Source organism: Chrysochloris asiatica, unplaced genomic scaffold, assembly GCF_000296735.1.
Source record: "Chrysochloris asiatica unplaced genomic scaffold, ChrAsi1.0 scaffold00213, whole genome shotgun sequence".
In the NCBI taxonomy this organism is placed as follows: Eukaryota; Metazoa; Chordata; class Mammalia; order Afrosoricida; family Chrysochloridae; genus Chrysochloris; species Chrysochloris asiatica.
The window spans coordinates 3,536,676-3,551,074 of record NW_006408731.1 but is presented as its reverse complement, the minus strand read 5'-3'; the positions used below and the strand labels follow the sequence as shown (position 1 = coordinate 3,551,074).

The window sequence follows — 14,399 nt, the reverse complement described above, 5'->3', positions numbered from 1 at the left end:
GGCAACTTCTATGAGGGAGCCTACCATACTCCTCTCTCTCCCTCACCTCTTGATCTCAGAGAAGTTTCTGCAATGACGGAACACTCTAGATCTGAACTGTCATGTAGCCACCAGCCCCGTATGTCTATTGAGCAATTAAAATGTGGCAACTGTGGCTGTGACACTGAATTTTAATTTTATTCAATTTTTGTGAATTTGAATAGTCACATGTGATAAGACAACCAGGTATTTATGCATTGTCTAGGTTCCCATCCATTTCTTCTCTCTAGAAAGAAGACTTTAGGACCCTTGGAGCCCAGTGGCAGCCGATTCATCACACTGGGTCTCAGGTGAGGAGCACTTTCATCACTGTGGAAAATTCTGGCTGTTTCATCTCTGCTTCTAGATCCACGGTTGAAGCTTTTAAATAAAGGCCATGGCCTCAACTGCACCTGCCAGAAAGATGAAGGAAGAAGCCACCTGTGCCATCTGCTTAAACCTGATGGCTGACCCAGTAAGCATCAGCTGTGGACACAGCTATTGCCATGCATGCATAATGGACTTCCTTCAGAACAAAAGCTACATGCTACCAAATCAAGAGCAGTACTGTCCCCAGTGTCGGGCCCCATTTCAATATGGGAGCCTCCGACCCAACAAACAGCTAGGAAGCCTCATTCAAGCCATTAAGGAGATGACCTGTGATGTCATGTGCGAAGAACATGGAGAGAAACTCCACCTGTTCTGTGAAGACGAAGGCCAGCTCATCTGCTGGCGTTGTGAGCGGGCACCACAGCACAAAGGACACAACACGGCTCTTGTCGAAGATGTGTGCCAGGGGTACAAGGTGAGTCATAGGGTGGGAAGGTGGTGGCGGGCAATGAGACTCATCAAGGTCCTGGTCTCAGGCTGCTTCTCCATTACCTGAGATGGTTTAGTCTGAAACCCAAGGTAATGATCCTGAAAATGTCACTGTGTCATTCTTCTGAACAATAGTTTTGATGGATCTTGACTGAATCAAGCCCAGAGTGTTCATCCTGACTTTCAATAGGATGGTCAGGCACTTGCCTCTATCCAGAATGGATATGCTGAACTGCTTCCTGTCCTAGAATACATTGTGTTCAAACCCTATCTGCATGCTTCATTGTTTCATACTTGGTATATAATTTTAAAAAAACAAAATGAGATTCATGTGGTAGGGTCTCAAAATACATTCTAGGAGAGAAGATTTTATATATATATGTAAATAGATTGTCATGATTTCAACTCATGGCGACCCCAAGTCTTACAGAGTGGAACTTCTTTGTAGGGTTTTCTTAGCTGTAACCATTATGGAAGCAGATTGCATGTTTTTCTTCCTCAGTGCTGCTGGGGAGGTTTGAACCACCAACCATTAGTAAGGGAAGAAAAGCCAGCAAAAAAAGACTGCCTATAACCTTCAGCTTTGATTGACAGAGGAGGGACTAGAGGGTAGGGAGTGGTATCAGGACAGTCTTCCTGGAAGAAGTGACTCTTAAAACACCCAAAAGTTAGCCACATATTGTTGTTGTTGTTAAGTGCCATCAAATCGGTTCTGACTCATCACAACTCTGTACAGGGTTTCAGAGGAGTGGCTGGTGAACTTGAACTGTCATCTTTGCAGTTCAAATTGACCTTGTAGTCCAGCACATTAACCCACAGTGCAATACCAGGGCTCCAACCACATATAGAGAGATGGAGTAAAGAGGAGGCATTTCAGGCAGAGGAGACTCACATGTGCAAATGGGCAGCCAGGAGAACTTTCCTGACTTTTGGTGACTAGGACAGGGGCTGTGTGCAGGGGAAAGATAAATGGGGCCCGGAAACTTGTTATCAGCTTGGCATCTCTTTTCTAGCCCAGTGTGGTACAGGCTACCAGATGTACATTTGGGAAATGATAGGTCATATTGACTGAAAAAAAGTCACTCTGAGGTGTCCCTGGTTGGCGCAAACAGTTAGGCACTCAATTACCAGTGGAAGAGTTAGCAGCTGAAACCCAACCGTAAATGTCTCTTGAAAACCCAATGGAGCACACTCCGCACACAAGGGATCTCCATGAGTCAGAACTGACTCTGTGACAACTAGATTGTGACCTTGAGAGTGATGAAAGACCAAAACGAAAAAGATCACTCTGGCATGGATAAAACATAAAGACTAGCGAGGAGTAAAATTTAAATTATTCCAATTAGAAAAGGAATAGGGGCAGGTTTCAAGAGAGATTTAGGAAGAAAGTCACATGACTTGGAAATGACTGGTTGTGGATAATGAAGGGGAGAGAGAGAGATTGGGTAACTCCTGGATTTCTCATGGAAGGCTGCCTTTGGCTGTGGCAAAATGAAGGAGCAGTGAGAATCGTCCCATTGCCTCGTTCTTTCTCTGCTTCGTCTAGATATTGTTCTCAGGGTAGGGGTTCTTGTTCCCTGCTCTGTAGGTTAGGAGGTGGTCTTATATTAAAGCTCCTGACCTTTCAAAAGCACATGCCAGTACTGACGTTGACCCACGCTTGGCACATAGTGTCTTTTCTTAAGCTTCATGGAGCAGCTTGTATCTGTAATGTGAATATGCACAGTTTACTTCCCCCACCACATCTTGGTGTGGTGCTATAAGATAAGCAGTGGTTCAAACTCACTAGTTGCTTCTCAAATACCCTGTGAGTTGGAACTGACTCAACAGCACTTAACAACAACAACAGCAGCACATACTAAGAAAATGTGTAGAGTAGTGATAATAAGCACAGACTCAGGAGCCTCAGGAGCCAGATTGGTCAGGTTGAAATTCCACATCTGCCACTTACTAGATAGGTAACTTTGGGTAAGTTATTTAATACTTTCTTTTCAGTACAATTGTTGTTGTTGTGAAGTGCCATCGAGTCGGTTCCGACCCATAGCGACCCTGTACAGGGTTTCCAAGGGTGTAAATCTTTACAGGAGTAGAAAGCCTCATCTTTCTCCCACGGAGCGGCTGGTAGTTTCGAACTGCTGACCTTAAGGTTCGCAGCCCGATTCGTAACCACTACGCTACCAGAGCTCCTTAATAGTAATATGTAATATCTCCATGCCTTGATTTCCTCACCTGTCAAACGAGGGCTGTTCTGAGCTTTAAGGACGTTGTTGTTGTTAAGGGCCATCAAGTCGTTTCCGACTCATAGCAACACTGATAGGGTTTCTGAGGAGCAGCTGGGGAGCCTGAACCCATCGACCTTGTGGTTAAGAAACCAACCTTGCAGTCCAGCACATTAACTTGTAGTGCCACACATTGGTATATGAAAAACTTAGAATCACATTTGTCATATAACAGGGGCAATACAGCCTTTTGCTAGTTACATAGGACCCTTCTTTGAGAATGCTGGAAATTTTTTAAAGTATATTTGTTGGGCTTACAGAAGGACAGGAGACAAATATTTTAGTGTTGGTCAAAATGCCTCTTATAAACCTTTTCTATATGTCCCCTTAAGTCTGTCCTACTCACAAACCAATATTCTCCATTTCCTCAACTCAGAGAATGCCCCCGACCATTGTGCTTTGGCTTTATAAATTTTTTAACCTTTTTATTGTGACTTGAGTGAAGGTTTACAGACAAGATCTTCAGTTTTACATTTAACAAGTCATACACTTATTCTCACTTATCTTGAAGGGCTGGGATTCCCATTGGAATGCAGCATATGCAAATTAAACTGACTTTACACATCCATTTGTTTTCTTCAGGAAAAGCTCCAGGAAGCTCTGACAAATTTGAGTCTACTCAATGATGAATATATAGAGTTAAAGGCATCGACAACAAAGCAAATAAGCCAATGGAGGGTAAGAATCTGAGTTTACTGATACGAAGCTATTTTCTATCTTAGAGCTCATGGTCAGGGAGGGGATGATGAGGCAAAGACAATGTGATGGTTTATTCTTACTAAACCAAACTGTTATTTATTTTTATATAATTTTTATGTCCATATCCACGAGAATTTACCTCCCGTCCTTTTAATTCTTTAGTAGACTAGAATTATTGATACCTGTCAGCAGTAGTAGAATTTGTGTCTATTTATCTAGAACTATCTTTGATTGGGATGTGGTGGCTTCATGGAATAAACACTAGACTGCTAATGACAGACAGGTTGGTGGTTCAAGCCCACCAGTCATTCCACAGGAGAAAGATGAGGCTTTCTGCTCCCCAAAAGGTTTTTAAAGCCTCAGAAACCCTATACAGGATCTCTGTGTTTAGAACCAACTTGACAACAACTTAACAACAGCAAGTATTCATTAGACTTACGTTTTAAATATCTCAAAGTATCTTATTGGTTTGAAGGTCTCAAACTTATTAGCTTGGCCCAGTTACCACAGTGCAGAATCTCTAAGTTTTATTGCTTTAAACAACCATATGGAAAGTAAAAACCTGAGTTTGTGAGTATTCTAAAAACAGATTCACTCTATGGTGAGATTCGTATTTGTCAAGGAGGCTGATGTAGGAAACACATTTGATATATAAATGAAAACCATAACTGCTGCAACAGCCTACTTACTTGTAACCGCAAGACCATGGGGTCTCTGAGGATATTCCCATGATCAACCAGATTCTCCATTCTCACAAACACATTCCTTTATGTGATCCATCAATTTTCAGTCAAATACCAGAGTCTTGTTTTGTTTCTTTCAAGAGCCTTTCAATCGTAGCCTTGATCCTGTGTATGACAAAGTTAAAGTTTAGTTTTCAATGGAAACCCTTACTTCCCTCATTTCCATGATTTTGGGGAATGGAAGTGGGGAAGGGAGAAGGAGGAAAGAGAGGAAGACTTGACTGTAACCAAAATATATGGAAACCTCATCAATGCAAGAGTTAAGGCTGTACCTGTCTTGTACAAAAATCTCAACTTCATTCTAAACCAATGACTCTTCTACCACATCACAAGTCATTGAAATGCTACATGAATTGAAGAAACACTGATGGGAAATATAATTCTGTGTCCCACCTCAAATGAAAGTTGAGCTCTATAAGACATACCATTTGGTTTCTGCCAGTCTTACACATTATTGTTGTTGTTAAGGGTCGCAGAGTTGGTACCAACTCATAGCAACCCTCTATAGGGTTTCTAAGTGTGTTTGAAGCTCCGGCCTTGTGGCTAGCAGCCCAGTGCTTATTCTACAGAGCCACACCAAGACTTCAGTCTGACTCATGGGGATGATTAAATTGTCCATTTGCCCCTGGATTGATGGCTAAAGATTTCTCAATAAACACATAATAAAAACATGCCAATCCTGGCCCTCCTTCTGCTGAGAATTAGAGATTCTTTTACCAGTCTGGTTGTCTTAAAATCTAGTCTTGTTGACTAAACTTTTGAGTCAAGAATGTCCCTCATACTCAGAGGTACTTTCTTATATTCCAAATAAAAATTGGTTTTTATCCACAGAACTGATAAAGTATCTGAGCTTGGTCCTATTTCAGGCTCCCGCCCTTCCCCTGGAGTTCTCATATGGCACTGTGGGTTAATGAGATGGACTGCAAAGTCAGTTTGAACTACAAGGTTGGTGGCTCAAGATCACCAGCTGCTCCTCGGAAACTCTACAAGGGCTTGCTATGGGTCAGAACTGACTTGATGGCATTTACCAACAACAACAACACCCTTCCCTTACATCTTGACTAAAGAAGAAGAAAATAAATAATATGACTATGGAGAATCAGGGACAACCTCTGAGTGCTTGTCTCCCAGACAGGACTTTGTAGCAGAGAACCTGGAACGTTCTTCTAGCTCAAGTGACTCATGAAAAACATAATGTTTTTCTTGTCTCTAGGAGAAGATAGATATTCAGAGGAAAAAAATACAGTCTGACTTTAAGAATCTCCAAAGCTTCTTGCATGAGGAGGAAAAGTGTTGTCTGTGGAGGCTGGAGAGAGAAGAAGAAGAGACTCTAAGAAGACTAAAGTACAATGAGGAAAATCTAGAGCAGAAGAGCCATGAAATGATGAACTATGTCTTGAGTCTAGAGGTGAAATGTCAGGGTTCACCTCAGGAATTGCTTCAGGTGAGACTGTGGGCTTGGGAGAGGAAAAGAAAGTGTCTGTATTGAGCTATTAAGAAGAGAATGGTATGGAAGCATGGGTAGATTGGCCAGGCCTACCTCTCTTTATTCAAAAGTAACACTTTAGCAGGGGAAACCAAAGGGAAGGTTTCTTTTAAACGTACATCAGTATCTTTAGGATGGACTTCTGGTGTGGTGCTGTAGGATCAGCACTGGACTGCGAACCACAAGGTTGTCAGTTCAAACCCACCAGTTGCTCATCGGAAACCCTATACAGGGTTGTTATGAGTCAAACTGACTTGACAACACTTAACACCATCAACAATCTTCAGGATGGCCTTCACTGGTCCATAGAGGAGCTTCATGATAATTAGAAAAATACCATCCATCTGGATGGATATAGCTTGGTGAGCCAAATGGAATCATGGAACAACTTCCACCACCAGTTTGCCTTTGCACACAGAATCCTGACACTCAAACTGAGTGTGGTAGGAAAGTGGGACCTCATTAAAGCAACATGAAGGATCTAAGCCATTGAGATTAATCCCTTGGGTTGTGATATCTGGTTACTACTAGAGTTGAGAGTGTAGCATGACTTTATCACAACCATGCGACATCTGCTGCCATTGCCTTAGCAATCCAGTCAAGGGCTATGCATGTATTCACCACTAAGAACCTTTGTCATAAAAGTTCTCCAATATGGGCTCACTCAGCAGGAAATTAGATCACTAAAAGCAAATCTTGTTAAAGGGAGCAGCATGGTCCTGTCCCCTTCTCCAAGCAGTCCACAGATTGATGTGATTAAAAATATTATTGGCATTGGAAAGGAAAATAAGAGAATCACACATTGATAAACATCCTGCCATGTTGAATCTTCAAGGGGGCTGAGGTGAGAATAGTATTTCTAGGCATTGATTCATCAATATATAAGGTTGGGGTGGTTCTTTTTCACTCTTTGGAAGGAGGATTTATAGGGAACAGCCCCACATGCCAAACCCCATTAAATAGTTCTCACACTCACCTTCTGTCTTTATTCCTCTGTAGGATGTGAAGGACACTTTGAACAGGTAAGCCCTGCATGAATGCAGGAGAGGAAGTTTGGGGTATAAAGAGCTGAATGGGATGTACTACTAAAGAAGTCTTTTGGACCTCTGCTTTTTTTAGGAGTTCAGCTGTGAAACTAGAAACCCCAGAAGTTGTCTCTTTGGAGCTTAACACTGTGTTCAATGTTCCGGAGATTTACTTTGATTTCAAGAAAATGCTAAGACGCTATCAAGGTATGTGAACTCAAAAATTACTAAATGCTGTGTGGATGGGAGAGACCTTAAAGAGTAGCTAAGTTCATCACCTGTCCTTGAGAGGTTGTGTTGTTGTTTTCAGTGGAGTGGCCACAATCTGCCTTGTTTGCGTGCTTTAATGAACTCTCCCATAGGCAGCATACCAGTTATCTGGGCAGGCCCTTTAAATCCCTGCTCTTGTATTAGCAATGTGACCTCAGGCAAATTACTGCCTCGGTTTCCCACTCTGAAAAATTAAAAGATGAAATATCTGTACTTTATTGTATTGTCATGAAGATTAAATGCATCAACATGTGGAAATGCTAAGCACTATGCCTGATACATGATCAGGGTCACATCACTGTTGTTGTTATGTGCCATCAAGTTGGTTCTGACTCATAGTGACCCCATGTACAACAAAATGAAATACAACCTGGTCCTGTACCATCCTCACAATTGTTGTTACACTTCAGTCCACTGCTGCTGTCACTGTGCCAATCCATCTCATTGGAGGTCTTTTAACTTTTCACTGACCTCCCACTTTACCAAACATGAGGTCATCCTTCAGGGACTGGTCCCTCCTGATAACATGTCTGACATAAGAGAGCCGAAATCTCATCATCTTGGCTTCTAAGGAGCATTCTGGCTGTACTTCTTCCATAACAGATTTATTTGTTCTTCTGATAGTCCATAGTACTTTCAATATTCTTCTTCAACACCACAACTTAAATGTATCAATTCTTTTATGGTCTTCCTTATTCACTGTCCAACTTTCACATGCATATCATGACTTGGGTCAGGCACACCTCTAACTAAGTTTGTCTATCACTTTATTTCAGTTGCCTCTCAGCAATTCAAGAAAGGTGACTATTATGTACAGGCTGTGGTCCAAATGGTTTTAAGAACTAGGCCTAAACAACAGATACGGTAAAAGTTAGAATCATAACCAAAACCACATTTTAATAACTACAAAAAATGCCATGTCTGGCATCCGCAGTTCTCTGCGTCTGGTGCAGAGAGATTAAACCCAAGTAGGGGTGATGGGAGATTAGAAAGAAAAGGAAGACACAAGACACAAATGAATTAAGTAAAGTTGGGACCAGGTGGGACGTAGCACTCTGATGGAGAAATTGTGACCCAGACCAAATGCAGCAAGTTATTTTATACACATATCAAAAGGTGCTTGGGGCAGGGAAAAGAGTGTAAGAACATCTGGCGTTGTTTGTGCATGCAGTAAGTGGGACTTTATCAGAAGAATATAACTTGTGGTTGCTAGGGAAACAGAGATTAGAGCAGCTAGATGTTTGTGCAGACTGAGCTGAAGGTCATGGCTGTGTACAAGGAAAGACCTTGCAAGTTCCCTGTCCCCTGAGGTAGCCCTTCAAGTTCCTCAGGGGGCAGCTTGACCTGGGTGCAGCCGACTTTCTGGACCACAGCTGATTAGTTGCAATCCTTCGGTTACATTCCCCCAAGTTGGAGGACTTCGGCTCAGTTGCTCCCAACAAAAAACATTAGGCAAACCTGCTACACAAGACCTTTTAAAGTATTCCAGAGCAAAGATGTCAGTTTGAGGACTAAAGTGTGCCTGACCCAAGCTATAGTATTTTCAATAGATTCATATGCATGTGAAAATTGGAGGGTAAATAAGGAAGGCCATAAAAGAATTGATGCATTTGAGTTATGGTGCCATGAACTACCAGAATAACAAATATGTGTTGGAAGAAGCCAGGATGGCCACACTTCGTCTCTCATACTTCAGACATCTTTCAGGAGGAACCAATCCCTAGAGAAGGACTTCATGCTTGGTAAAGTGGAGGGACAGTGAAAAAGAAGGAGACCCCAAAGAGATGGATTGGCGCAATGACAGCAACAATGGATTCAAGTGTAGGAGCAATTATGAGGATGGTGCAGAACCAGGCTGTGCTTTGTTCTATTTTACATAGGGTCGCTATGGGTTGGAATGGACTCAACAACGACATAAGTTCCACGAATTCTTATTGACAATTACAAAATTTAAAAACCTCTAAAAACTAAAAATGTTTTCATAACTCATTTGGCTGCAAAATCTTACCTAACCTGAAAATAATGTAGTGGAAACCCTGCAGAAAACATGGTATGATCCTTTTGTTTGTAAGGTCACCATAAGCCAGGTCCAACTAGATGGCTGCTAACAGAAACTAAATTCCTAGACACATTATCTGCTTATTAAATTTTAGGCTTTATATTTTAGACTATTAGATTTGGCTTGCTTTCTGTTAAATCTTTTGTGTTTTCTCTTTGTTTTTCTGCCTGTTGTATCAATTGTATAAGGAAGACTATGAAAATACTCCATGATGATAGTGATGAATGTAAAATTGTCCATCATATTTTTATGCAAATAACGTGCATGTTATGTGTTTTTTAAAAACCACACAATCCCCTCCCTGCATTAGTGTCTTATACATGCTATGAGTGTTATATGAGGGGGCTTGAAAAATTTTCAAAAGTATAATATTTTTCTTTGTAATTCTGTAATTTTTAATTTGTATATGCAGAGGCTATATTTTTAGAGCGTGTATGTTTAGAATTGTGGTATCTTCCTAGTGAATTGCTCATTTTATCTTTATGAAGTGACCTTCTTCATTCTAATGAAATCTTTTGATATGCTGTTGTTGGTGGTGGTCAGTACTGACTCAAAGCAATCCCATGCACAACAGAATGAAACAGAACGAAACACTGCCCGATCCTGGGCTAACCTCGCAATTGTTGCCACTCTTGAGCCCATCGATGCTGACACTTTGCCAATCCATCTTGCTGGGGGGCTCTTCCTCTTTTTCTCTGACCCTCCACCTTACCAAACATGATATCCCTTTCCAGTGATTGTTCCTTGCTGACAATATGTCCAAAGTATGAGTGATGAAGTCTGGCCATCCTGGCCTCCAAAGGGCACTCTGGCTGTACTTTTTCCAACACAGATCAAAGTCAAATATTACAATGAAATGTGCAAAGATCTGGAGTTAGAAAACTAAAAGGGAAGAACACGTTCAGCATTTCTCAAGCTGGAGAAATTAAAGAAAAAATTCAAGCCTTGACTTTCATTATTGAAGGATTCTCTGGGCAAATTATTGAATGATGCACACACACACACACACACACACACACACACACATATATACACACATAAATCCTTTAATTTCCAACCTTTTTATATCTTTTTATTATGTGTCACTTATAAACAATGTTGGTGGCTATGTGTCATCAAGTTGATTCCTACTCATAGTAAACCCTGTATATGGTTTCTGAGGAACATCTAGTGAGTTTGATCTGCCAACCTTGCAGTTCAAATTGAGCCTTGCAGTCCAGTGCTTATGCTACAAATCCACACCAGGACTCCTCAGTGTTGGTAGTGAGAGAGAAAATAGTACTTCAGTATTCCATGATAACTGAAGATCCACAAGAGAGAGACAGGGCTTTGGAGAGGACAGTAGCTATATCAGCCCTAGTGAGTTCTCATCCCGAGCCTCTTTATGTGACTGAGGTAGTGATGATAATGAAATGATGACAATACTATTACTACCATTTGTTGGCCACTCCCACCACACAGCTGTCAGTTTCCTTACTGTGGTGGCTTGTGAGTTGCTGTGATTCTGGAAGCTATGCCATGGTATTTTAAATACGAACAGGGTCATCCACAGTAGACAGGTTTCAGTTGAGCTACCAGACAAAGACAGACTAGGAAGACGGAGAAATGGAGTACTTCCGAATATTTACTCACTGAAAACCTAATGAATAGCAGTGGAATTGACCACTCACCATGTGCCAAAGAGCTGCAGTGATTAAAACACTCAGCTGCTAACCAGAAGGTCAATGGTATGAATCCACCAGCCGCTCTGAGAGAGAAAGATATGACAAACTGCTTCTGTAAAGGTTTACACTCTTAGACACTCTATGGAGCAGTTCTGCTCTGTCCTATAGGGAGGGCTGTTATGATCAGAATAGACTTGATGGTTGTAGGGTTGGCTTGGTTTAGGGTACCATGTGCCAAGAGTTTTATAATGAGTCCTGGTGTGGCGCTGTGTGTTAATGTGCCAGACTGCAAAGCAGTTTGAACTGCAAGGTCGGCGGTTCAAGCTCACCAGCTGCTCCTTGGAAACCCTATACAGGATCCCTATGGGTTGGAATCAACTTGACGGCACTTAACAGCATCAAGTCTTGGTGTGGCACTATGGATTAATGAGCTGGACTGCAAGGTTGGTTTGAACCTCAAGGTCAGCAGTTCAAGCTCAACAGCTGATCCTCAGAAACCCTATATAGCTCCATTATAGGTTGGAACTGACTCAACAGCACTTAATACCAACAACACAATCAAAACTGAAATTCAGAGAGTTGAATGACTTGACTAAGCCCACATAGCTAGTAAGAAACTATGCTTGGCATTTGAACAAAGGCTGGTTTTATTAACAATGAACTTGTGCTCTCAACACCAAAAATATGTTGTCCTTCTTTGCAGTCAGTGTGACTCTGGATCCAGATACAGCCCATCCTGGACTAACTATCTCTGAGGATCAGAGACAAGTGGCTCTCAGAAACACCAAGGGGAATTTTGATGCTTCTCCTGGGAGATTTAGCGCCTCCCATTGTGTCCTGGGTTGTGAGGGCTTCACCTCAGGGAGACACTACTTTGAAGTTTATGTGGGAGAAGGAACTGCGTGGGATTTAGGAGTTTGTAGAGAAAATGTGCAGAGAGACAACAGAGTGAAGCAGAAGCCCAAATATGGTTTCTGGACCATAAGACTGTGTCAAAAGGAAGGCTATATGGCACTTTGCTCTCTTCCAACTTACCTTCAATTGAAGGAGAAGCCTTTGGTTGTAGGGATTTTTCTGGATTATGAGGCAGGGGTTGTATCCTTTTATAACATGACCACTGGTTCCCACATCTTCACCTTCCCGAAGGCCTCCTTCTCTGGTACTCTCCGGCCCTATTTCCATGTTTATAAATTCTCTCCTTTGTTCCTACTTTCCCAAGATGAAGAATGAAAACAGTAAAGTCTCCTCGTTTTAACCAGCACAAAGAATATAGTGTAAATCCCATGAGAACAGAGATTTGGTCTGTTTTCTGCATTGCTTTTCCCCCAGTGTACTTAATAAATAAGCTGCATTAAATGAATGCATGTAAAAATTGTAAATGATACCACAGATGTTCAGCCTGAACTGAGAGGATGCAAGATAACAGCAGTGGCAAAACATTGTCCTCTCCATGTCCCTTCAATGAGTTCAGAGGTTTGATTTTCAAGAGTCTTTGGGTAGGGAAAAGTCAATGACTTGTCCCAAGATCAAGAACCCTGGGTTCTCCCATTTCATCCTATGTATGATGCCATTTGAACTGGTATATAGGGGAGGAGGAAAAGCTGCAAGTCTTTGCCTGTTGCAAAAAGAGCAAGAAAATAAAAATAGTAGTTAATCTTCTAGCATACTGATTAATAATATGAGTTGTAGTCCTAGATGATGCTGTAAACTCAGAAGGCTTTGCCAAAGCAATAAACAAGTTTGCAAGAAAAGTTAAAACTAGCTGATAATGAGATGCTTCAAATGAAAAGGCGATTAAGAGTGGGAACAAATTCTAGGGGAAACTCACATCTTGAAAGAATTCTGATTGCTAAACTATGCTAAAGTCAGCTGTCTTGAAATATTTTTAAAGCTTAATAAATACTCATTGCTGACATGATTGTTGACAGTCTTTATTATTATTCAGATATGATTAAATATGACTTAACTCTCCAGAGGTTTGTTGTGAAAACTACATTCCATATGATACCAGAGTGGGCCAATGGCAAGACAAAAGTGAAGCCAGTCAGCATATAAACATTACTGATGACAAGAAAAAAGCTACTAAATTGCTAATTTATTATGATGGTGATGGTTATATGGTGTTGACTTATAGCAACTCTGTACGTCAGCAGTTCAAAACTACCAGCCATTCCATGGGAGAAAGATTAGTCAGCCTTCGGCTCCCATAAAGATTTACAGCCTCAGAAACTGGATACAGGGTCATTATGAGTTGTAACCAACTTCATGGCACACAACAACCACCACCACCATAGGGTTTAAATAAGCTGTAAATCTTTTCAGTGGGCTAGTGGGCTTGAATTCCTGACCTTGAGGTTCACAGTCCAGTGCTTACCCTACAGAGCAACTGAGCTATGTGTGTATGTATGTATCCTTGCAGTTCAAATTGATGTTGCAGCCCAGCATTTACCCTACAGGGCCACACTAGGACTCCATGTATATATGTATGCATCCCATTCAACATTTGCAGAATCCTCTGAAAAATTCTTTTGTCAGAGAGCAATAATTTAAGGGATGCTATTATTTGGTGTGGCTCTGTGGGTTAATGTGCCAGACTGCAAAGCTGTTTGAACTGCAAGGTTGGCAGTTCAAGCTCACCAGCTGCTCCTTGGAAACCCTATACAGGGTCACTATGGGTCAGAATCGACTCGACGGCACTTGACAACAACAACATTATTAAGGAGGTCAATGTCATTTTATGTCACGTCTGACAAACTGGCTATACTCTGCAACCTGCATGGAGAATTTAAATCCAAGTAATGGTGATGGGAGATTTAAAAAAAAGGAAGACACAAGACACAAAATGAAAATAGTAAAGTTGGGACCAGATGGGACACAGCACTCTGATGGAGATACTGTGACACCAACCAAAATTCAGCCCGTTTATTATATACACATATCAAAGGAGAGTGCTGGGGGTAGGGAAAAAAGTACAATAACATCTCATGCTTTTGATGCAAGAAGTAAGAGAAACTTTATGAGAAGAATGCAGTTGCTAGAGATAGGGCAGCTAGACGTTTTTTGCAGACTAAACTGAAGGTCATGACTGCAAACAAGGAAAGATTTTTCAAATTCCTTGTTCCCTGAGGCAGGCATTGCAAGTTCCTCAGGGGGCAGCCTGACCTGGGAACAGCCCAATTTTCTGGACCACAAGTGTTTAGTTGCAATCCTTTTGTCCTCACTTAAACTTCCCCCAAGTCTGAGACCTTCGGTTTAGCTGCTCCCAACAATTAAAAAATTTATGTGTATCCCCATATAATGGAAATGATAAACATGTGAAAATTTAAAAAACAATAAT

At 41.4% G+C, this 14,399-nt stretch overlaps 1 protein-coding gene across 1 annotated transcript; it reads left to right on the top strand.

Annotated features, from left to right (window-relative positions):
- Nucleotides 1-415: 415 nt before the first annotated feature.
- Nucleotides 416-12,292, top strand: TRIM38 (tripartite motif containing 38). The gene is made up of 6 exons (XM_006872884.1): nucleotides 416-823; nucleotides 3,699-3,794; nucleotides 5,772-6,002; nucleotides 7,044-7,066; nucleotides 7,164-7,276; nucleotides 11,766-12,292. Exons 1-6 carry the CDS (start codon nucleotides 416-418, stop codon nucleotides 12,290-12,292), a joined length of 1,398 nt encoding a protein of 465 aa, XP_006872946.1.
- Nucleotides 12,293-14,399: the final 2,107 nt, after the last annotated feature.